The sequence below is a fragment of the Populus nigra genome, chromosome 4 (assembly GCF_951802175.1).
Source record: "Populus nigra chromosome 4, ddPopNigr1.1, whole genome shotgun sequence".
Taxonomy (NCBI): Eukaryota; Viridiplantae; Streptophyta; class Magnoliopsida; order Malpighiales; family Salicaceae; genus Populus; species Populus nigra.
The window spans coordinates 16,868,369-16,892,582 of NC_084855.1; the positions used below are offsets into that span (position 1 = coordinate 16,868,369).

The following is a 24,214-nucleotide window of genomic DNA, read 5'->3' on the forward strand; positions in this document are numbered from 1 at the left end:
GCATTGCGGTTCAAACACGCTTTTAAAAATTTTAAAATCTTTTTAGCTTTAAATTAAATTTTTTTTTTCTGTTTTTGGATCATTTTGATGTGACGATTTTAAAAATAATTTTAAAAAAACTTATTTTAATATGTTTTCAAATGAAAAACATTTTGAAAAACATTTTAAAAAACAAACTTTATCATTCTCGTAAACATGCACCAATATAATGAAGAATAGAATCAACTATCTAGATGGTGGCTTAATGGTATGAGTTTGGGACCAAGAGGTTTGCTCCCTCTGTGGTCTCAGGTTCGAGCCATGTGGTTGCTCATATGATGGCCATGGAGGCTTACATGATCGTTAACTTCAGGGCCCGTGAGATTAATAAAGATACGTGCAAGTTAGCTTGAAAACCCACATTAAACTAAAAACAAAGAATGAATCTGAAAATTGCATCAATGCTCCGTAGTGTAATTTGAGTGCCGACCAACAATTCAAAGTGACGAGTCCACTCAACAAATGCTTCTATAAAGCATTTCAAAAGTGACATTAAAAGGATTGTAATAGTTTATTTCCACCACCCTAAAACTAGTGATATATGTTAAACTTGGTGTTCTGCATACCGTGGGGAGGAGTGTGAATGAATTAACAATAGGTAAGTGGAATCATGGCATATATCACCTATCCACAAGTGGGAAGTGCGACCACATATATATATATATATATATATATATATATATATATATATATATATATATATATAAACTAACAACTAGCTAGCTTGGTGACTAGGGAATTATTTGTAATTAATAACTCAGATTCAGTTCAAATAAGATTAAGATAAGACTTTCTTCATGCTTTTTTGTGCTTTTAATTCTATGGAGAGGGCCGAAGAAATCAATTTTTGTTTCCCCGAAATTAATTAATTACCATTCAAGAAAATGCAATAGCTACCACCTGGCAGAAACGAAAGCCATGGCCTATCCCAGGAAAAACAATAGTTACACATAATTTAATTGGTTAGATTTTAAATTTATTTTTTAAAAATTATTAATTTAAAAATTATAATTTTTAGAATCATTAAAAAATTACCTCACCGATGAGATTAAAAAATTCATAGAGATTCATACAAAATAACTCAAATATTTATAATTAAAAATAATAATAATAATAATAATAATTGATGATGCAACATGGAAAGGCACCGTCCATTTTCGCAACCTGGGAAGGCTGTGTCGGATGCTGTACTTTCGTAAACGACAAGCAAATGCAATCAATCCTGCATCAGAATTCCCGCAGAGTTAATATAGATGATGACGTGTTCACCTTTCAAGCATCTTTATCTTTTTATCTTTTTCCACGGGTGTGTCTATCTGTTGGCTTAGCTGTGATGCACAGAAGGGCAGCCCAACATTCATTCTGACGTGGCAGCCGGAAGCTCTTTCCATGTGGCACAGCATCAGACAGTTGTCGTTATTATCCTTAATCCTTATTTATTTTTCCATTTTAAAAATACTTTTTAAAAAGTTTAATTTTTTTTTGATATTTTTAAATTATTTTAATACACTAGTTTAAAAATAAATTTTAAAAAATAAAAAATATATTATTTAAAAAAAATAGTTTTTTAAAGAATAGTTTTTTTTTAATTTTTTTTATATTTCTCTTTTCAACATCTATTTTTTCTGCTGTACTATATAAATTTAAATCATAATTTTGTTAAACACTTCAAATCTGGCTTCATCTAAGCTGTCCACGGCTCCTAACTAATTTGCCAACTAAGAATTCATTTATCTGACCATATGAGAAGGAAAGCAACATCGGTGATTGCGAACGCTTTCCTTTGACAGGTTTAAAGTTGGCAACTTAATTGCATCTCGTCGGCTCGTGAGCTGTGAAAGCCCTTTTGGATAAATTCAGCTCTGAAATTACTTGGCCACATGCACTGCATGATTAAACTTGAATCATTTTATTTTTATATACATAAAATTATATTTATTGATGCTGAAAATTGTACAAGAAAATGGGGGGAAATACAGGAATTCCTGACTGATGCTTTATTCTTGATGCTGGACAAGATCCAGGGAACTTCGATGATGCAAGCCTGCCCTTGAAAAAACACGAGTTCCCCGGGAAACCCTCCTTAATTTGGTGCTGCAACAGGGCTTCTTGCACTTTCATGATTAAATATTCTGAAAATGATATCAAGCAAGCAAAAGAAAAGAAAACCTGAGCGCCAAAAGTTGTTGCTAGATATTGTAATACAACCATACGATGCAAATCACATGAATGAGCTTATTAAGGTTAACTTGTTGTCAAAATCAATCCTTTTATTATCATTTCATCAAATACTTTTTATTTCATTTTCAAGCAAACATCCTTTATTATTTCTTACAACCTTGATCTCAAAGTCAAAACTAATTGTTTTGAAACAGCCACTGCTTCACTTACAAGGTTTGGTTTGGTTTTTGTTTTTTTTTTAAGGAAAAAGGAAAAAAAATGGTGACAATACTCAATAAGGCAGGTGATGTGTCGAATATGGATATTAAAAAGAAAAATCTCTTGTAAAAAACAACTAGTAAATGATGGATATGAGGTTTGGAGGAAAAGATTCGTAGTATCCAAGAAATTGACTATTTCTCTCGGTCATCTCCTCAGGTTGTCCTAGATGTACGTCTCTAAGCACTCCAAACCGTTGAACACCCAGAGACAGAGACAGGGAGAGTAGCGTCTTCCCCTTCCTTCCCATCGGATAAAAAACAAAGCAACAGAGAGCATTCTTAATTCCTTTCTGCTAGTATTTTTGTGACATGCGAATTCATGATTAGAAAGATCAAAACGACAGGCTAACTTTGGAGTGTTCATGACAGAGAAAAAACATGAAGTTTTGCAAGAAATATCAGGAGTACATGCAAGGCAAGGAGAATCAACTACCTGCGGTTGATTTCAAAAAGCTCAAAAAGATATTGAAGAAGTGTAGGGAAGACTTTGAATCGCACCAGGAGCATGATGGCCAATCCTGTCCTCACCATTGTTCTGGTGCTCAATTCTATTGGACGTGATTTTTGTTTTTGTTTTTTTATCTGTTCGAGTGGTTACTTTAAAGGGATGTAATTAGTTTCATGGCTCTTGGTTCTTGTGCTATTCCTTTTTATTGTATGATGGTAACTTATAGCGGGTTGATTTGTCTGAATTTACAGAAGAATGTGAGGTTTTCCAGTATTTGTTTCGTAATATTCTCATCAGTCTGCTGTTCTCATTGGTTTTTTTTTCTTCTTCAAAAGTTGGAGAAACCTCCAATGAGTTTTCATGTATGAAACTTAACGGTAGGTTGGAGAAAATCACTTCTCAGTTGCTGATTCTGCTAAAGATTAGGAGTTAGGACTGAGATGGTGATGGTAGAGACTAAATCAACCTGCTTTTTTTTTTTTCCAATGGAAGCAGATTAATAACTCTGTTTACTTTCCAACTCCTTGTTAGATTGTCATCTTTCCCTTGTATGAGTTCTTGAATGTTTTGTGCACAAGAAAGTGAGTGAGTCTTGAAGCTTTTACATGGTAAAAACTCGTTTCTCAAATTTCTGATGATCAATCTTTAAAACACAACATATGATGTCTAACACCAGAATTCTGATCTGTTATAGTCATTGCGGTTAGATGCAAGACAAAAAGAAAATTTATTTCATACTTCTTCATGAAGTGGAATCCTATGTTATTTGTTATAGTGATTTTCTTTTTCTTTTTTTCTTTTGATAGGTTGGTTCTTGCTATCTGTTATTCCTTCTCTAACTTAAATTCACTTGTAGTGTGCGATGGTACCTTTTTCCCTTCCCTTCTCAAGGAAATGTCAGCGGTAGTTGGTTGCTTCAATGAACGAGCCCAGAAATTGCTTGAGCTTCACCTGGCTTCTGGCTTTCGAAAATACTTCATGTGGTTCCAAGGCAAGTTGCAAAAAAAACATGTTGCCTTTATTCAAGAAGGCAAGGATCTGGTTACCTATGCACTGATCAATGCTGTTGCAGTTCGAAAAATACTAAAGAAATACGACAAGGTATCTTTATCTCAAAATAAGATGATTGGGATACCAGTACTTAATTCTGATAATGTGTGATGTGAAATAGTTTCTATTTCGGGTTATCGAGTTTCAAAAAATCTGCTCTATGGTTACAGATCCATTACTCCAAGCAAGGACAGGCTTTCAAGTCAAAAGCTCAAAGTATGCACATTGAGATCCTCCATTCCCCATGGCTTTGTGAGCTTATGGCTTTTCACATCAATCTAAGGGAGGAAAAGATCAAGTCAAACAAGGTCCCTGCCTTATTCGAGGGGTGCTCACTAAATTTTGACGATGACAAACCATCACTCTCTTGTGAGCTTTTTGACTCCGTCAAGATTAATATTGATTTGACATGTTCTATATGCTTGGTAAGTTCCTAGATTTCATTTTGCTATATAACTTGTTCTGCATGATATCCAGTAATTAGTTGCTTAAAATTTGATGTCTCTCCCAAATCTTTGATGAAGCGAATGACCGAAAATCCACTACTGGATTCAAAGGCCTAAAATTCTAATATACAATGACTGCAGCAAAGCTAGTATAATTTGTTGACTGTTTTTGAAAAACATCATTTGTTCATGAGATACCTTATGGATTGATATACTAACTGCAGCATCTCCTTTTCTAGTTCTGTGTATCATTCATAACAAGTTATATCGTAGACTAATCTTACTTTTGACCTGACAGTGAATCTGTGGTGAATTTGGAGATATGGCCTTTTTGAACCCAGCCTTTTACAGTGAATCTGCAGCATGCACATTGACTTTATTATCATCGTAACTTTATTACCGGTATCTGATTTAGATTGTTTGATATCTCTATTGATGGCAGGATACAGTATTTGATCCAGTTTCACTAACATGTGGCCATATCTTCTGCCATATGTGTGCTTGCTCTGCTGCTTCAGTGACCATTGTTGACGGACTGAAGGCAGCAGAGCCTAAAGAAAAATGCCCTCTTTGCCGGAAGGTTAGTTAATTATTATCTTCACTCTTTATTATTTCCTGTAATGCATCATGCCCGTTAACCATTTCTGCAATTTTGCTTTCAGAGGATTTTAAATGATCCTTTTGAAATTAGGAAATTAGACTCAGAAAATGAAAACTGATGCTAGTAGACAGGTTCTTGAAGGTTGGCCCAACATTTCTACAATCCATCGCCTATTGGTCATCTGAATTCACACTTCGGTCCTTGTTTTTGTCACTGGCATTATGTAGATGGAAACCCAGGCTATCCGTTCTGGTTGAGCTATTTCCTTCCCCAGTTTTTTGAGTTGGCATGATGCACAATATCTTGAGCAGGATTTTTTTGCCTCCCTTTTCTTTGTCAAGCTCATCGTAGATTCTGGTCTAGTCCTTAATTTACAAGTAATAGAAGTTAGATGGCATCATGTTATCACTATGTAGCAAGGTCGCATCTTTCATAGAATATTGGAAAATAAGTCGAATTGCGAGTAATGCTGGAAGATTCAATGAAAACCATGAAGTTTAAGATGCATGTTGCAGTCAATTACAATAGTAGTATGCCACTTCCATTTCCTTTTATTAGCGGTCTCTCTCTTTTTTTCCTTTTTCCTTTTTTTGGTTACTCCTGATTTTCTAACCATCTTCTTGCTATTGTAGACTGGAGTTTATGAAGGTTCCCTACACTTGGAAGAGCTTAATATTTTATTAAGCAGAAGGTATCCTTCTCTCTTCATGACAAATCAGTTTGTTTATAATATATTCAAGATTCTAGTAATTTCATGTACTTCCCCACTGGGAGGAGGATGAAGAGGGGCTGGAAGAGGACTTCAGCGAAACGGAAGGGAAGAAAAAGGGAGGGACTGACATTCTTCCTTTGTTTTCTACTTTATATGCCTACAACTGATTTATTGCTTTCATTGGCGTGTTGGAACAGTTGCCATGAGTATTGGGAGCACAGACTTCAAACAGAAAGGACAGAGAGGATTCGGCAGGTGAAGGAGCACTGGGAATCTCAGTGTCGGGCATTCGTGGGTGTCTAGTCAGGCATTTCTTCTCTTAGTAGTCATTTGATCTAGGCCTAGATAATATGCTGTAAATATTTTCCCAATTCCCATAACGTTATTGTGTTAAATGTCCGCCGTCCCTTCAGCCAGGACTGCATTTGTGTTTGACGCATTTATTGACTAAGCAAGAGTTTCCTTCATGGTTTTTGATGTACAAATGCTGCTGCAAGGAGTCTCAACTTTCAAGTTTTTGGATAGGTTTGTGTTGACCAGAACATGGTGACGTTGCATGTATTGATTTACAACCTCAGAGACTGAGATAACAGATTAAATCGAACATGCTTTGGCAATTTTCCCCACCTCTTTAAGGAAATAATGCAGTAGACTATCTTGGTCATGCATGATTCTGCTCATTATGGAGAGGTAATTGAGCTTCCATCAACTGCGGCAGTATGGCAACTCCAAATTATGGCTGCAAATAACTTGCAACATTACGTAATATCACTTGAAGCTCGGGTATGAAGGGGCTCTACAATTTTACTGGTCTCGCAATTAGGCCCATCATGAGGATACCGGTTCGTAAGATAACCAACCCCATTCAATCAAGGATACCGAACGTCCTTCCTCACCGGTCTAGCGACATCAATGAGCATTTATGACAGTTTTTTTGCCGATACAAGTTGTAAAGCTACTGTCACAGGGACAAATTTTTCGCTGAAAATTCCAGTGTCCACGCGGCACTCTAGTCTTATTAGACTAGGTCTTTTCTGATTTTTTTCACTTGAGTTTATGTACAATTATATGTTTCACTCACGAGAAGGTTCTTACACTTTAACTTGTTATAAATAAGTGGAATTAACACAAGTAACAAGATAGAATAATACATAAGATATAAAATTTTCAACCTTTATTATTATCTCAACAAAGAAAATACAAAAATGTGTTATGCCATGTTACACGATGAAGGTCTTCCAAATCTATTTATAGACAAATATGAAAAGTTAAAAAGGATACAACTATCATCCCTACTTTTTAGAAAGTAGAAGAACATTTTCTCCATCATGTTCCCATGAACTTAATGGATGATTTTGACCCATGATTTCATGATTTTAGTGTCTTGAGGAAAAATTTTAATTATACCTCCATGTTCAACAGACATGACCAGATAATCTGGACACCCATTTATCTCATGAACCCATGATCGTAATCGTCATAACAACCTACTACACTACTGCAACTATAACCTATTAGTAATAATACAGTAGCAGCAACACCAAATAGTACTATCTCATCTCCTTCATCTCTATATAGCTTCATAAACCAAAAGTCTGCAACAACAACATTACAGGAGCATCAATAGCAGCAGCATCACCGAAGCAGTAGCAGCAACAACATCACAACATCTCCTGACCAAATCTTGATCAACTCCTATCGTGCCAACATCCAAGATTATAGGGAAAATACTCCAACGGCTACTACACTCCAGAACGCCAACTCACTATACATGGAAACTATTGTTGCAAGCAAATCAGCCTTTATAATCAAGAAAATACTCCAACGGCTACTACACTCCAGAATGGCAACAAATCAGAGACAAATTAGCCTCCATAATCAGGAAATCCTGTAACTATAGAAACAACTGTAACTATAGAAACAAATACAACTATGGAAAGTCAATAGTTACTTTGTTTCTTATTTATATGTATTCACATCCTGCACATATTGTAATTGTGTGCTTATGCCTTATTTTTATATACTAATAAAGGAGGAGAGAATTAATTCAACTACCATCTTTGCTGCTTTGTTCTCTTCCTCTGCCATATTTTTCTCTTAACCCACATCCTGTTTGTCTAACTGTCAGCCCCTACTACTAGTTATGTTGTGTTTTGTGCCAACGTAGATGGCCCATTACCTAAGCCCAACATTCATGTCAAGCCAAAAACTCATGGCTCGCATGAACTGTTGCATGCTGCTTATCGAATTCGTTGTTTTTGTTTGGAAGAGTTAACACTACCCTTTGCTATTGAATTTTAGGTAGTGTGCATTCATTGGCTTGTCCTCGTGCCTAGATTGCTAACAAACCATCCCCACTAGAAGAGGATGATGTCTCCGTCGTAATAGAGGTAAGGTATTCCTACACTTTGTCTTTGAATTGTCATAAATCTTTGTCTTTTTCCCACAAAGTTTTCAAGTTTGTTTCCTATTTTACTAAAAACTCAGTTTGTTTATTCCTCTTATATTGGTTGATTCAATGATGATTTATAATCTTGACAATACCATTTTCAAACTATTTGTGAATCATTAAATGAGCTCTTTGTGACTTACTTCATTCTGGATCCTTTTGATCTTCATGGAAAGGTCTCAAATAACTTACATAAAAAGCTAGATGAAGTTTTAGCCTCTTTAGCAGCTTTAATCTATAGGCAACAACCTATTTTTTTTCATGATTTTGAAAGGTCCATCATATCTCGGCACCAAACTTCAATGCTTTGACTTCCCCACAATTTTTTTCTAGATTTATAGAGTTAATTTTAGCAGCACCTTGTACCATCATTGAATTCCAATAGTCTGCATTTCTAGTCAACATAATTCAGCATCCTTTTTCTTTCCTTACACAAGTTATCTCGGGTTTGCTCAAACAATTCTCGTCTTTCCAAAGCATACCTATACATAGCTGGACTTTTCCCACCAAATTTTCTCATAGCAATCTCTATAGGAGTTTAAGGTTGCATCTCCAAAACCAACTTAAATGGATTTGCTTTTGTTGCTGAGAACTTTTGGAGATTGTAGCAAAATTATGTACTATGCAACAATTCCAACCAGTTTTGCTTCATTATTGTCACATGGTGTCTCTTAGATATTCTTTAAGCAAATCATTTATCCTTTTTATCTACCCATCAATTTGTGAATGATTGGCAGTAGAAAACTTAAATCTTATCCTTATCATGTTGAATAATATTATCTAGAACCAGTTTGTAAATTACAAATCACAATCACTAACAATAGCATAAGGCACTCCAAAATATTTCACCACATTTTGATAGAACAACCCAGCAACAACCTTAGTTGTACACACTATCGGGGTAGCCACAAACACTACATACTTGGTGAATTTGTCTACGACAACCATGACGGTGTTTATGCCATCAACTTTTAGAAATCTCATAATGAAATCCATCAAAACTGACACTCAACGCTTCTTTTTGTCGTAATACCTTGTCTTGCTCACATACCAAACAAGTCCTTACATAAAGCTTGATTTCCTCTTCCATTTTTGGCCAATAGCATGTTTGGGACAAAATAGCCCATATTATTTCCCTTCCTAGATGTCCAGAACACTACAAGTCTTTTGTCTCCGACATCAAGTACTTCCACAGTTTCCCACTTGGCACAAAAATTAAATCTTATTCTGCATAAAAGAGATCATTTTCCAGCTAATATTTTTGGACTTTCCCTTCTCTAACAAGGTCAATCAGCTTCTTGTAAGTTGCGTCATCCTCAACAGCTTGACGAATTCATTTAACATGTCTGACTCCATCTGCACAAGAGCAAAAATAGTAGCAAGCACCTTATGCCTGCTAAGAGCATTTACAACCTGATTATGTACCACAAGTTGTATTTCATATATACACATATATATCATAAAATATATATAATAGAAAATCAAAATAAATACACCAAGAAAAATATTATCAAACATATATATTTCATAAAATATTTCCAGCCATGTATATATCATAGAAAAAGATTATTAGACATATTTTTTTCAAAATACTTACCAAAGATAACACATATAGATATAAATATGATGAAAAATCAAATTTAAATAAAAAAATATTATAAGTTGTTCAAATACTCAAAAACACATACTTACATCCAATATAGACTCACTAACATTATTTGTACATATACATATTTTTAGAGCGCTACAAGTTAGAAAATCAAACATAGATAGAGTATTCAGATCTGTGTGTGGCCTTTCACACAACCTAGTGCTGGTATTCTAACTTGTTTAACTCAAAAAATTTATATCAAATTTATATGTCAAAATCACTCAAAAACTCACATTAGATTTATATTTCAAAGTCACACAATGACAAATCAAATATAAAAACAAATCATATTTATTTTAGATATAATATTATTTTTCTAATAATTCAAATACTTTTAAATAATATTTATAATAATCACTAACTCCATATCATACCCACATACACATATTTCATAAATACTTACAAGATATATTTCATACTCATATACATATATTATACAAATACTTCCAAAAATATACTTATACCAAATACTTATGCTTAAGTATTTCCAAGAAATATTATTACTCAAATGCACATATTATACAAATACTTTCAAATATATACTTATATCAAATATTCACACACACACAAGTATTTTCTCACACGTATGCAAAATACATATACCACATAAATTAAATCCAAGAATATACTTATATCAAATATTATCACATGTATGAAAAACACATATATTATATATAGTATATCCAATTATATATTTATATCAAATATTCACACACATATATATTTCCTCACATTTATATCAACATAACAATAAAAAGAGTTCAAGAAGACAAAGAGGAATCAGAACAAGACGAGAAGAATCCTAAGCTCCACATATTATAGGGGTTTTAAAAAAATAAAAACAAGATTATAGGGTTTTAACAAAACCGTATTACAGGATTTCAACAAAAACAAAATATGAAATTTTAACAAACTAGGCAACAAGGTTTTAACAATACCAAGCTCTAATACCACCTTTGTCACGACCCGATTCCCGGGTTCATAACCGACAACGCAAGAGCGGTGTCGAAAGGACACCTCACCTACGCTAAGCCTCAAAACAAACATATCAAAAGAACAATTTATTCAAAAATACGCAGCATTTCATAATCTTCAAAAATATTATATTATTCAAAACTGATGAAACCAAAAGATAGTTTAAAACTCCTCATCAGTAATTAAAACAAAAACAATAATCCATAATACTCATTACATTGTCAAAATCCAAACTTAATTAAAACAAGGTAATAGTAGAGCGTCTAAGACATCGAATCAAAACTAAAAGGAAAGCCTCACAAAATAAACCAGGCATACCGACCAAAATGAAGAACCAGGAATACTCAACAAAGTCCACCTGCTAACAGAAACTAAGAACCTGAAATAATATTAAGAATGAGGGGTGAGTTCAACCAACTTAGTGAGGGAATAATATTTAACATACATTTTAGATATTTTAGATATTAATAGTATGCAAGATGATTTATCTTGATATACATATACATATTAAACATATTATCATAACGTAGTGGAATACATGTCAGAGATCAGATGACACCCGAAGGTGACCATATGACACTTGAACATGACCACTATGGGATGATCAGTCGCCACAGGTTAATGCCTCTCTCACCAGCTAGGTATACAGAATATTATGTGCACATAGGCTAACTACTCTCCGTTAGCATGGAGTTACTGACAAGTCCCATATCAAGGCATAATATATATTCATAGAATCATTAAAAAAATGTATATCATATCAAATAGAATTTAATTTGACAGATTACGAGTGCAAATTCAAGAATAAATAAGTACTCGAAAAATAAAGTAATATATATAAATATTCAAGAAATTTACTGGTTGTACTCATCATATAATCAACATACATATTTATTTATATTATATGCATATTAAAAATTATCTCACTCACCCGGAAGAATATAGATTAAAATGAATATCAGATGAAAGACCCGAAAAACCTATTAAGGATCGTTAGGAGAACCTACAATAAATATACAAAATTACTCAAAAGCAACTCAAAGCAACACAAATAAAGATTCCAATACATAAAAGAAAACCAGGTTTAGTCTCCTAGGTTTAGGGACTAAAACGACAATTATCCAAAATAGGGACCACAATGTAATTTTACCAAAACTGGACCAAACTATAAATACATAACTATACTGAAATTTCACCCATAAACCATCCTTAATTCTGTCTAGAACGAACCAGGGACCGAACTGTAATTTTTATAAAGTTTGGGGACTAAAATGTAAATTCCTAAAATTGAGGGACCAAACTGAAAATATTTTAAATCAATTATCAAACTAAGATTCATCATCCTAAACCTCATAATAACACTGTATAGAATCTCAAAATACATTTAGGGATCAAATTGTAATTTTTCCAAAGTTTATGGACTAAACTGAAATTTTCATAAATCAATGACCAAAATAAAATTTGGTCATCTTCAACCTCAAAACCATTCTGTCCAGATTTTCCAGCGAGGTAAAAATGAATTTCTTAACCCATAAAAATTAATTTAAATAAATCAACTCACAAATCCTTATTTCTAACAACATACTAATTAATCACCTAACATTAAACCCTTAATAATCATAAATCAATCTTATCAACATAAACTCTAATCCTTATAAACCCTAATCTCTCTATCTCTCTCTCTCTCTCTTTAATCTTTCCATAAACAAATCATAATTAAAAGTAACATGAGAGTGAATCACTTACTTGCTACTTCCACTTTTCTTAAACCCAAAACTCAAGATCAAAAACTGAAATTCTTAGTTTGATGAGGAGAGGGTCACGACGGCCACAAGACTTAGAAGAAAGAACAATAATTCTTTTGCAATTTTTCTTTATATACCTAGGTTAACTTAGATTGGATTTGGGCTGACTTGGGCTTGCGTTTGGCCCAAAAATTTGGGTCTTACACATACTTTCCTTGCAAACCAACCCATTTCATTATATACCAAACATTTATCAACTATGAAAACACTTAATCATGTGTTATTCAGAGGGTGGTTTTGGCTTTATTTAGCACTAACTTTTCCTTATAGATTTATAAGAAACACTTGTGCACCCATATTTCAACCACGTTCAATCCAAAAACAAAAATAATTTCTTGAATATTTAGGAATTTTGAGAAGCAAAAGATATAAACATCAAAGAATTCCTGGACAAAACTAGGTTGATTATCCATATAACAATCAAGATAAAAAAAAAATTAAAATTGGTAACAAATGAGATCTTACTTCAACAACCTTAAACACTTTATGACAAAGGATTTTTATTTAATGCATATGATATCTTTTTCACAATTTCTCGAGAGTTGTAACTAAATATTGCATGAGAAATTGTGTTTGGGTTTGTCAATTGGGCTCATAACATTGAACGTGGGGAGGAACCAAACTAAGATTTTGGAAATAATTATGAGCCCAATTGTACCTTAAAAAACTAATATTGAAAGACAATGCAAATTCAATGTTAAATTAAATAATTATCGGATGAATTTACATAAAAATTAAGTTTAGGGACTTAATTAGACTTTTCATACACCAATTTGATTTAAATATATGCCCAATTAAAGGTTTAATTAAGTTTAAGAATTAATTTGGGTCAAATTAAAAAGAATTAATTAGGTGCAAGGACTTAACTAAACTTTTAATAAGTAAAATTAATTTTATGAGAGACTTAATTAGGGGAAAAATAAGTTTGGAAGCTTGATTTGAACTTAATTAAGAAGAGTGAAATTTTAGAGGACCAGATTAAATTTTTCCAAGCTCAATTAAGTGAAATCAATGACAAAATTGCAAGCAAATCAAAGTTTAAATGTTAATTAAGGGTCAAATTGAAGAAATTCAATACCAATGATCGTTTTTTGTAAAAGGCGTGTAAATTATGGGATCTAATTCGGTTGAAAACAAAGATGAAATTGAAGAAATAAGAAGTTTAAAGGTCAATTTAAAACAAAATTGAAAATATCTAAGACCAGAAACTAAGTTGAAAAACATGCTTAAATCAAGGAGTGTTTTTGAAACTTTTCATGGGTGAAACTGAATTAATTCTTAAAATTAAAACTCAATTAAGAATCTAATTGAACAAATTAAAATATTGAGTGCTGAAATTAAAAGAGAAGATTTATAACCTTATTTAAATTAAACAAAAAAAAACAGTGTCATTTCATTTAAATAAAATGATACATCTTTTTATGTGTTTTGATCAAAATAATATGTTTTGGTTCAAAATGATGTCATTGTGGTCAAACGACAAGTCAAAAAAATAATGCCAAATAACAAGTAGTCTGACACTATTCATTATTTGTTTCTTCTGAACCGTAAAAGCTAATTAAGAAGCCCATTTTCATAGGCATTTAATGCATAACCCATGTTCCAAATAAGACAACAATCACACCCTCTGGTATCCCTAACATTGTACAACAACCTTTGTTTTGTCACCATCGATTTGTAGCCCTGTAGCCACTGTAATGCCAATCGAAATCCCCTAACCCAGCCAACCTTACAACTTGGTTTGACAGTACCAAGTTGTTGGCTTATGGCTAATGAATGTGATCCTTCACACGCGAATCAATAACCAAGATTCATGCTTTAGAAAGACCTTATGCCCCTTTATCATCCCGTATAAATATAAGTGAATTTAGTGAAGCAAAAGGAGGAGAGAATAGGGAGAGAAGAAAGGAAGAAATTTTTTTTAAAAAAAAAAAACCTCCCCTCTATCATCTAGCTTACTACCCTCAATATAAGACCAAAACACCTTGTTACTGCATTATTCTTCTTATCCACCAGGCATTGCACTAGCAATTTCTCTACCACCACTTGTATCGTGAGCCACCAACACCTCTACTATCGACTACCACACCATAATGACAGTGCCATCAGCTAGCAAATACCCCTCAAGCCATGTAAGCTTTTTCTATTCTTCTCATATAAATCCAACATGGTTAACAATTCGAACTTGGGGCTAGGTTTCTTAATTAGAGGTTAGACCTCCGTTCAAAGTAATTGGGCTTGACCCAAGCAAGTCATTTGATTGGGCTAAGTTTATAGAAAAGAAAGAAAGAAAAAAAATGGATGTATATTAGGCCATCTTCTAGCCCATAAAAATGAGGTCGGGCTGGGCTTAAGCCCATCCTAGACCTGTCTCGGATAATCAAGGGCTATGTTTTGACATCATTTTCAATTGTAGATTGTGTTTGGCACTACATTTGAAAAATACTTTTAAAAAATTAAAAAAAAAGATTATTTTTTATTTTTTGCTTTAAATTAATATGTTTTTTATGTTTTCATATCATTTTTATTTGCTGATGTCAAAAATTATTTTAAAAAAATAAAAAATAATTGTTACATCATAAATAATGGTGTGGCTGGCTTGTTTCTTCCCCTTCCCTTTATCTCCACTCTCTCCCTTCTCTCTCAAGAAATGATATTAGGGACCAAAAGGAGTCGACAATGAGTTTCAGGAATTGGAATAACACAACTAATTAAAAGAGACCCATATGGTCATTCAAAGCAACGAAAATTACATAAATGTCACACGAACAATGTTTTGTATCTTGAAGAATAACAGTAAATGGATAATGTTTTGCACATGAATTATTTGATTTGTATATGCTATTTGAAAACACAAGGAATCATGTTTATTTTAGGCAAGTTGAGAAATTATAGTCAATTTTAAAATTGGATATAATCAATCAAGAATTTATATCATTTTTTTTTCTTATAGGGGCCATTCATTGTAATGGTACAATGCTGAAGATCAAAGAGAAAATATTAATTTTAAATTGTGTAATTTAACTAGTCAGGTTCAGAGTTTATTTTTTAAAGATCAGTAATTTGAATCCCACAAACCTCAGAATTACTGGAGGCTTACATAGTTCGTTGTTAATTTCAAAGCTCATGAGATTAATTAATGTACTTGTAAGCTGATCCGAACATCTAGATTAATTTAGAAAGAGAGAAAATGAGCATATTTTCACTTTATTTATTTATTTTTAGAAAGAGACAGCACCGCGCTCTCGTCTACAAAACACCATCCTCTTTTTAGTTGTTTTTGTTAATCATTTTATGAGTTATGCATGGAGATGCCTTTGGTATATACTTTGGCCCCCCCATGAAAACAGGTCTTGCTCCTTCATGGATAGCTCAGGATTTCTTTCTTCATATTTAAGTTATTCTTAGTTCAGTTCAGCAAATTCTTCCAAACATAATACAAGAAGGGATATCGAAAGACATAATGCTAGAATAATTTCTTGCTCATCCAAAGCTTTTTAAACAATTGTTCTTCCCTATCAAGTCATCCTCTACCAAAATGAAAGAGAAGCTTACTTAGTTATGCTAATAAAGCCAAGGAAGACATTTTGCATAATTTGGCTACCAAATTCTTTGGAATAATTAGCATAAAGTTTCTCGCAGCATTGCAAATTGTGTTCTCTCCTTTTTGGTAAAAGTTATGCTCCTCCGGAGATTCTTACCAAGATTAACAGCAGGATGACGCTAGTGATCAAAGCAGACTGTTTGCTTACAATCCAGCTGACCGAGTGGCATACTCCTGAACCAATGCCCCAAACAGCGATGGCCTCTCAAGCAACCGTGATGGTTTATCAAATTCTTTTGCCCGCCCTGTTACAAACAAGAAACAAAGCCAGTCAGAATATCCAGCCTATTGTCTTGAATGCAGCATGTAATCGGAGAATCAGAACTCCAGTTTGCGAGTACAAGAATTGTTATTATAAATGAACTATGCCTTCTGTGTGATATAAACTGACCAATCCACTGTTGTGCGAGATTTCAAAGACTCTTTCCTGGAGGTAAGTAAAATATGAAGACGATGATAGTAGAAAGAAGAGCATACCTGCATCGACAACTAAAACCCTGTCACAGTCCATGACTGTAGGTATTCTGTGAGCAATGCTGATAATCGTACAATCAGCAAATTCCTCTCTGATAATCTTTTGAATCGCAGCATCAGTTTGTGAATCAACTGAAGCAGTTGCTTCATCCATGAACAACAGGCGACTGTGCTTTAGCATAACTCTCCCCAAACAAAGAAGCTGCCTTTGCCCCACGCTCCAGTTGTCTCCGTTGTCAATCACTATGGAGTCAGAAGGTTCCATAAATTTTTGTTCCGGTAATATGTTCAGCTTGAGAAGTTTGGAAAAGTGAAAACTGTGAAACACATGACAGTCAAATTTTACCAGGAGAATCAAGTTTTTCAGGTTTTGAAGCCACAGCATCTTTGAGTTGACAGCGTTCGAGACTCTACAAAAACATCATACTTTTCAGCTTGCAAACTCTGAAAAAAAATAACACTGATAATTAAGTGGAGTGAATCAAGAAATGGGAACCGCATGATTACCCTCCATATATCCTCATCTGTATGCTGTCCAATAGGATCCACGTTGCTTCTCACTGTTCCTTCAAAGAGGACAGGTTCTTGAGGAATTATGCCAAAACGAGACCTGAGATCATGGAGTCCTAACATACAGATGTCAATGCCATCAATAATTATTTTTCCTCCTGTTGGTTCCACCAGCCTGAAGAAGACTTGGATCATAGTTGACTTTCCACTCCCTGTACGTCCAACAACACCAATCTTCTCTCCCCCTTGAATGCTGAGAGTAATGCCCTTGAGAACCAGAGGAGTGTTCGGACGATATCTTACCTGTTCACGAAAAAGTAGAACAGATAAAACGTGTATATATGAGCAAAGATTCCAAGTTCACATATACAACTAAGTGCTATCGATGCCCGCATATTGTGCTATGCTCGTCCTCATACCAGGCAATTTCATTTGCTTTTCACTTCCTCAGCCTAAAAGAGCTATTAGGATAGGGTGTGAATTGTACCTCTAGAAAAAATGAAAACATAAACTGATTTCTTTATCAATAAAGATCTATTGTAAAACATTTTACCTGCAAGTCCTTTAGATCAACATTGCCATGGGCAGGCCAGTTTGGAGGAAGAACCCTATCCTTTATCTTCCATGCTGCCTCTGATGCAATATTTGTGAATTGTTTGATCCTCTCAACAGAGACCATTCTATTTTCCACAAAGCAACTAAAATATATGCTCCAGAACAGCACAGAATTGAGGGATAGCCCATAGGAGAGAGATAGACCAACATTCTCTGCATCATGCAGAATTTGGTTAGTTTTCTGGAATACAAACATTTAAAATTCTGATGGCTTTAAGAAATTTGAGTATCTGCAGTTCGATACTCCAGAGATGACATCAGAAGAACTGATGCTTTGGATGCTTTAATCCATGATTTTAATATAAAAAATTTAAGCCTCATCATATGTAAACAGGAACACAAGTAACATGATAGCATACGAGTTAAATAGAACCAAAGAAACATAATATGCAGATGCCTTTGCATTGAAGGAAGAATGAGACTCTTTTGCCAAGAACACTTTGAATCACTTGGTCCAGAAATCTTATATATAGATGAACATAAATTATATCATTTCTTTTATTAATCAAATCCTTGAGAGATGTTGCCTCATGACAGTAACATGTAAACGTGCAATTACCTGGCTTAACAATACTGCTTGGTAATAGAATCAAGAACATAGCAGAAGCGCACAGAATGAAACTCCCAATCATTTCCAATCGCAAACCCAACCACTCATTCGATCCATTGTTGTGAAAGTCCATGCGCAAATTGGCATTCACTCTGTTAACATTTTCCTGACAGAAACTATCCTGTTTTCTGAAAGACCGGATTGTCATAACTCCAGAAATACTTTCTGAAAAGTGATGGATAACAGGAGCTTTAGTAATTGAGTCGAGTCGAGTTAATTCTCGAGATGTTGCAAGAAAATACCCCTGCAACCAAGAAAGATTAATCGTCAGTATATAAATTCCATACCAATTTTGGGATAAAAATCTACTCACAAATCCAAGAGGCAAGATAGTCATAAACGCATATTACAATGAAGATTTACAAATTAGGATGAAAATCACATCAGAAAGCTTTGAAGCTGATAAAGACATATTTAAACAAAGCAACACATACATATCTGTTGTGTGATTTCATTTGTGAGTGTGTGAGGTTGCAAACTGAAAAGGCTACCAGCAAGATAAAAATGTGAGCTCTTACCCGAAACCAGAAGTTCAGCCAACCAAGAGGAATTACTAGGAACACGGTTGGCCAAGTATATTGACATATAATTATGATGATGCCGAGAACTGAGATGTACATTGCAATTGTAAGGGCTAACATAAATGGAAGGAAGATATCTACATTGGTTTGATCTGATGAGGCCTGAAAGAGAAAAATATGAGCAAAATAAAAAAATTGCAACAATTTCAGCATCTTGAGCCAATAGACCCGCTATAGATATAAGAAGGAATACATTCATAGTTGAAAGCACACAATGGGAAAAATTATCATGATCGGGTCTTGCATCCTTACTCGACTTAATATTCTTCCTGAAGGTGTGGTGTCAAAAAATGACATGGGCGCGTGCAAGATACTATGAAGGATACCACCAAACAACTTTTGGGCAGTTTTAAGCCCCATAAGCGTGACAAAAAGGGATCTCATTGCTAAGAACACCACTGATACAGCTGCAATGATTCCGTAGACAGATATAAATAGTGAAGGCTTGAACATTGCAGCACGCTCTTCTGCAGTTTCATATGCCAACCAATAATCCCCAGCCATTTGAGATGCTTGCCATACTATGGACAGTAGCATTGCCACTACTATACCCGACCATCCAAAAGCCTCGGTGCAGTATTGTTTATACACGTGCAGGCCTATATTACCAGTTGCTCTTTCCTCTTCTTCAATGAGCTTCGAAGTTCCCTTATCTGACTTTGGGTGATCTAGAAGCTTGTTTTCACCATTGGCTTCCCCAAGTTTAGAAGGACCACGAGGGGACTTCGGTGGCCTGGGAGAGTTTTCACTAGAAATTTCAGAGCTGGCCTCTACAAGTTCCATTGAAGTATCATGGGCAGCAACTAATGCTCCAAAATCCAATCCAGACACTAAGAGATCATTGTACTTTCCTGATTGTACTATCTGTCCATCTCGCATAACCTGGTATTGAGAGATGCCATTTTCTAAAGAAATTATCGATCATAAACTCTTATCTTGGTGGGTGAGAATGATACAAAGTGATTTTTCTGCTTACCGAGATAAGATCCACATTGTGCAAGAAGTCAACTTGGTGGGTCACAAGTAAGATGGTCTTTCCCTTCAGTGCTCCTCTAACACATTCCTGCAGAAGGCATTGATATAACTCAGAACCGCTATCCATTTCTCAGAATGCATCACGTAAAAATACTGATTCACTAACTAGAAAACGTAATTTTTACCTAGAAAAATTTGCATGCCTTTTTTACAGGAGATTATAGAGATGACCTAAATTCTCTAACATAAGTGATTTTTCGTGTTTTCTACTAGCTGACTCTGAATTTCCATAACAAATTAAAGCACCTATGATGAAAATGGCATGAAGAATAAATCATTTCACTTCCACTACATGTTTAAGCTTTAAAGCAACTGACTTTAGTGTCACCTTAAATATATCAGTCCCAGTATGCGCATCAACAGCACTAAAAACATCATCAAGAAGATATATATCACGGTCCTGATAAACAGCCCTTGCAAGTTGTATCCGCTGCTTCTGTCCACCACTGAGGTTGATGCCACGCTCTCCAATCTCAGTCTGATCCCCAAACTCCATCATTTCCAAGTCCTTCTCCAAGCAACAAACCCTGATAACTTCCTTGTATTTCTCCCTATTCATTGGCAAACCAAATAATATGTTCTCCTCAATGGTGCTGTTTTGAATCCATGATGTTTGAGCAACATAGGCAGTTGTTCCACAAACCCTGACCTGTTGAAGGAAAAGTAAAATATCTCAGTAAAATATTTCAAGTTTATCATTTGCAATTTAGCAACCAAATGAGGAAAGTTGTGTTAAATGGATTGCATGAGCAGCAAAAGTAACAACTAAACAGTGTAAACCAAGGAGGGAAATCTAGTCCAACAAAAGGTGATCAAAAACCAAAAATATTTGAAAGAGAACACAGGGAAGAGAAAACAAGAATGATGACCAAGATAGCCTTCAATTACTATGGTATAACATGGACCCAAATTGAGCAGGATGGAAAAAGAGAAGTCCCATTGATGACTTTGAGTAGCCAAATTCTGAGCTTCAATAAAATGAGTCAGTGTCATACATGAATGCGTTCCAACTGTACGAGATTGACAAGGACCAAACAAACCAAAAACATACTGGATATTGAGAAGTCTCAGAGTTGATGAAAAAAACTCTAGCTAACATAGAGCGAGAGAGAGAGAGAGAGAGAGATGCATGAGGCTGATTCAGAACACCTAAATACAAGAAAAAAGTAATGGATAAACCCCAGAGGTTATGTTTCATAATCCGTACCTTTCCTGATATTTTGTGCATCTCACCGAGAATTGAGGCGAGGAGAGAAGATTTCCCAGATCCCACAGTCCCAACAATAGCAGTGAGCTCCCCTTTCTTGATCTCCAAATTTATGTTTTTCAAAACATCATCCTCAGCTTCATCGTCCCAACTAAATACCCCATCCTTAATCTGCACAGCAATTCTGTCATCACAACCATCCACTCTTTCAACTGACTCTTCCACCAATTCCTTGCTTATCATGTAACGATCCAATCTCGAAAGAGATACCATCGCTTGTGAAAGTGATATCATAGATTGAGGGAATGTCCTGATAGGCTCCTGCAAGATTTTAAAGACAGATGTCGTTGTGAATACTGTCCCTGCATCAAGAGGGACTCCCAATAGAAGTGCAGTACCAAATGTAAGAGTTGACACTAGCAATGGTGCGCTCCACATCACAATTATGTTACCGGAGATGGAGTACAAAAACTTGGAAATCCATCCAAATTCTGATTCGCGAAAGTTTTGGATTCTCTTGTTGAAGTGTTCTTCCCATGCTTGGAACTTGATCACACGCATGTAATTCAGCATCTCATTTGTTGCCTTCATCCTTGAATCACGATTTACCATCACATTTCTCTGGAACCTATTATTCCTTCGGGTTCCAAAAATAGCAAACAAAGTAACGCTAAGAATTCCAAGAAAAGCCGTGATTGTTGAGGCGCCAAGAACATTATATAGGAGCACCAAGCCAACACCAAGCTGCAATGGCATTAACCATATGGAGTGCAGCTGTAACATCATATCAGAGAGTTGCTGGGCATCAACAGCCATGTAATTCACAATCTGTCCAACTCCGTGAGCTTGACGAGCAGAACAAGATAACCTGAGCCCTTTCTTGTATAAAGAAGTGATGAGAGAACATCTAATAAGCATCCCAAGTTTCTGAGAATTGAAGTTAAATTGGTGGACAGTCAGAACCTCAACAAATTTTGCGACAAGAAGAGTCAATACAAGGTAATATCCTTCAAAGGGAGAGGTTCTTTTCCCAGCTGTGTAATCGACGAAACTTTGGATGAGCATTGGCCCAACATACATGACACAGAGCCGCAAGATTGCAAGGAACGCAGTGAAGGCAATTTCCTTCCAAAAGCACCTCAACAATGTGGTTCGAACAGGGTTGTTTGACTTTTCATGTGGTTTAGGCCACTTGGATTCATAGAGCTGCGACATTTTTTCAGCTCTATGCTCCAGTGAAAGGGTCGGCACATCATCTATCTTGAGTGGAGATTTGTAACCCTTACGCAGAAGGGGATTCATCCAAAGCCAAAGGGACTTGGATATTATAGAGGCGGTAGCAAAACCGGTCACATTGGATTTTTCCAGAAGAGGTTCATGTAATTTGGTGTCATCATGCATTACTGCTTCAGATTCCCTGATTACAGTAATCCCAGTCGATCCTCTAATGGCTACAGCAAAAAGAACAATTGAAAAAGTGAATGCTACTACAGAAAATATGTCATCAAATATCAAGTTGTGATCCAGAGCTACCAAACGAATGATCCCTGATAGCATAAACAAACCAGTGGTGATGAAATTTGCAACCCAATAAATTCGAAGAGATAGTGGATGAGTGGTAGCTTGAAATCTCTTCTCATGAATGATCAAGATTGCAATCACAGCATGAGTTATTGCTTGAACTAACCAAAAGACGCCATCGACCACCTTCCAATATGGCAACCGACTGCTTTGGCTGAATGCTAGAATGGAGACAGCAATGTAGCATAAAGCTAACAAGACCGATACAATCAAAGAGAGCTTGAACCAAATAGAAGTCGTGATCTGAAGAACTCTGCTGTTTCCATTTCCGATAAGGGGCTTGTTGATGTCAGAGATGGAGCGCCCACTGGATGTGAATCTAGAGTACAGCTTCTGAGCCGCAAATCCGAGGAGGGCAAGCAGGAACAACAGGTCAACTGAAGATAAAAGAGCTCTTTGAGGACATGGGGAGAAAAAAATGAATCTCAGCCATTGAAATATCATTGGAATAGATGTGTCCCCTGAAGGCAGAACTACAGAGCTTGAGCATGAAAGAGAGGTGATCCATGTTGAATAACTCATGCTTCCCAGCCCCTCAAATGAGAGGAAAAATAAAATCAAAGCAAAATCACTTGACGCCAATCAATCTCCTCCCTCGTGCTCCCTGCATAATTTACAGAGCACTACAATGGTAAGTAAGGTCCACGGAGAAATGACCCTCCAAAGGAGAAGAAATTATGTGCGCCATAACAGGGCCACAAACAGAACGATAAAGAAAAAAAAATGGTAACAGTCATTCCTAGAAGCAAATGATTACACAAAAAAATGATATAAAAAAGCAAAAGGCTGAATCTGAAAACCGATGTGGCCACGTACAGAAAAGAAAAGAAAAGACAATAACATACTAAACTCGATTGGGGATTATAAAAGCTGCCAACTTTAGAACTCAGCTACCACAGAAAAGAGAGGCACGGAAAGGTGATTCTATACTACTACTGTTCACATAGCATACTTAAACAGCAAAAACATTTTTTATTTATTTATTTATTTTTATCAAGCTTTCGGGAGCTAGCATAAGGGGGCCTCTGTAGCTTTGAACTTGTCAGCAGGGATCTCGGAAAATCAGATATTCAAATCACAAAAAAAGATATGCGCAATTTGTTGAAGTTTGAAAGAAGGAGATATACGCATACTAAAAAGAAGATAAACAAATACTAAAACGAAGATAAACAAATTAATTTAAGGAGTAGGTATCAGACCGCCGATGGGTCGCTTGCATTATTAATAAAGAAAACAAGAAACAGGACAAACGAAAGAAGACTCCATATAAATAAATGCTCGCCAAGCAAAAAAGCAGAGTTCCAAATCTTTGGAAGAACTTGGACCTCGTGCACCGCATGGGCACAACAAGTCGTCCCGTGACAATGAAGCCAACCAACC

The 24,214-nt window shown here is 35.2% G+C and overlaps 2 protein-coding genes across 4 annotated transcripts; one reads left to right on the plus strand and one right to left on the minus strand.

The window, feature by feature from the left end:
- Window positions 1-2,179: 2,179 nt before the first annotated feature.
- Window positions 2,180-6,354, plus strand: LOC133690938 (probable E3 ubiquitin-protein ligase BAH1-like 1). 3 transcript variants are annotated; one of them, XM_062111221.1, is made up of 7 exons: window positions 2,180-2,282; window positions 2,638-3,018; window positions 3,785-4,029; window positions 4,149-4,403; window positions 4,867-5,004; window positions 5,658-5,716; window positions 5,935-6,354. In XM_062111221.1, the coding sequence occupies exons 2-7, from the start codon at window positions 2,859-2,861 to the stop codon at window positions 6,038-6,040; spliced, it is 963 nt and encodes a 320-aa protein (XP_061967205.1). In that variant the 5' UTR covers window positions 2,180-2,282; window positions 2,638-2,858; the 3' UTR covers window positions 6,041-6,354. The 3 variants fall into 3 exon arrangements, with proteins under 3 accessions (XP_061967205.1, XP_061967204.1, XP_061967203.1); XM_062111220.1 differs by lacking the exon at window positions 2,180-2,282 and adding an exon at window positions 2,317-2,433; XM_062111219.1 differs by lacking the exon at window positions 2,180-2,282 and having other exon boundaries at window positions 2,474-3,018.
- Window positions 6,355-16,066: 9,712 nt separating this feature from the next.
- LOC133692167 (ABC transporter C family member 14-like) lies at window positions 16,067-24,001 on the minus strand. The gene is made up of 12 exons (XM_062112904.1): window positions 23,680-24,001; window positions 21,254-23,438; window positions 20,375-20,695; window positions 19,988-20,074; window positions 19,264-19,893; window positions 18,949-19,113; window positions 18,380-18,674; window positions 17,759-17,973; window positions 17,203-17,508; window positions 17,042-17,105; window positions 16,699-16,938; window positions 16,067-16,466 (listed from the first exon to the last, which is right to left on the minus strand). The coding sequence occupies exons 2-12, from the start codon at window positions 23,354-23,356 to the stop codon at window positions 16,366-16,368; spliced, it is 4,527 nt and encodes a 1,508-aa protein (XP_061968888.1). The 5' UTR covers window positions 23,357-23,438; window positions 23,680-24,001; the 3' UTR covers window positions 16,067-16,365.
- Window positions 24,002-24,214: the final 213 nt, after the last annotated feature.

What these genes read in the sequence shown, in the direction of transcription:
- LOC133690938 (XM_062111221.1), top strand. Translation starts at nt 2,859, where the DNA reads ATGAAGTTTTGCAAGAAATATCAGGAGTACATGCAAGGCAAGGAGAAT. An exon ending in TGACATGTTCTATATGCTTG is followed by an intron (nt 4,404 to 4,866) that starts GTAAGTTCCTAG and finishes TATTGATGGCAG; the next exon opens with GATACAGTATTTGATCCAGT. An exon ending in AATATTTTATTAAGCAGAAG is followed by an intron (nt 5,717 to 5,934) that starts GTATCCTTCTCT and finishes GTGTTGGAACAG; the next exon opens with TTGCCATGAGTATTGGGAGC.
- LOC133692167 (XM_062112904.1), bottom strand. Translation starts at nt 23,356, where the DNA reads ATGAGTTATTCAACATGGATCACCTCTCTTTCATGCTCAAGCTCTGTA. An exon ending in AAGCAGTATTGTTAAGCCAG is followed by an intron (nt 17,974 to 18,379) that starts GTAATTGCACGT and finishes TGCATGATGCAG; the next exon opens with AGAATGTTGGTCTATCTCTC. An exon ending in CAGATGAGGATATATGGAGG is followed by an intron (nt 17,106 to 17,202) that starts GTAATCATGCGG and finishes ATGTTTTTGTAG; the next exon opens with AGTCTCGAACGCTGTCAACT.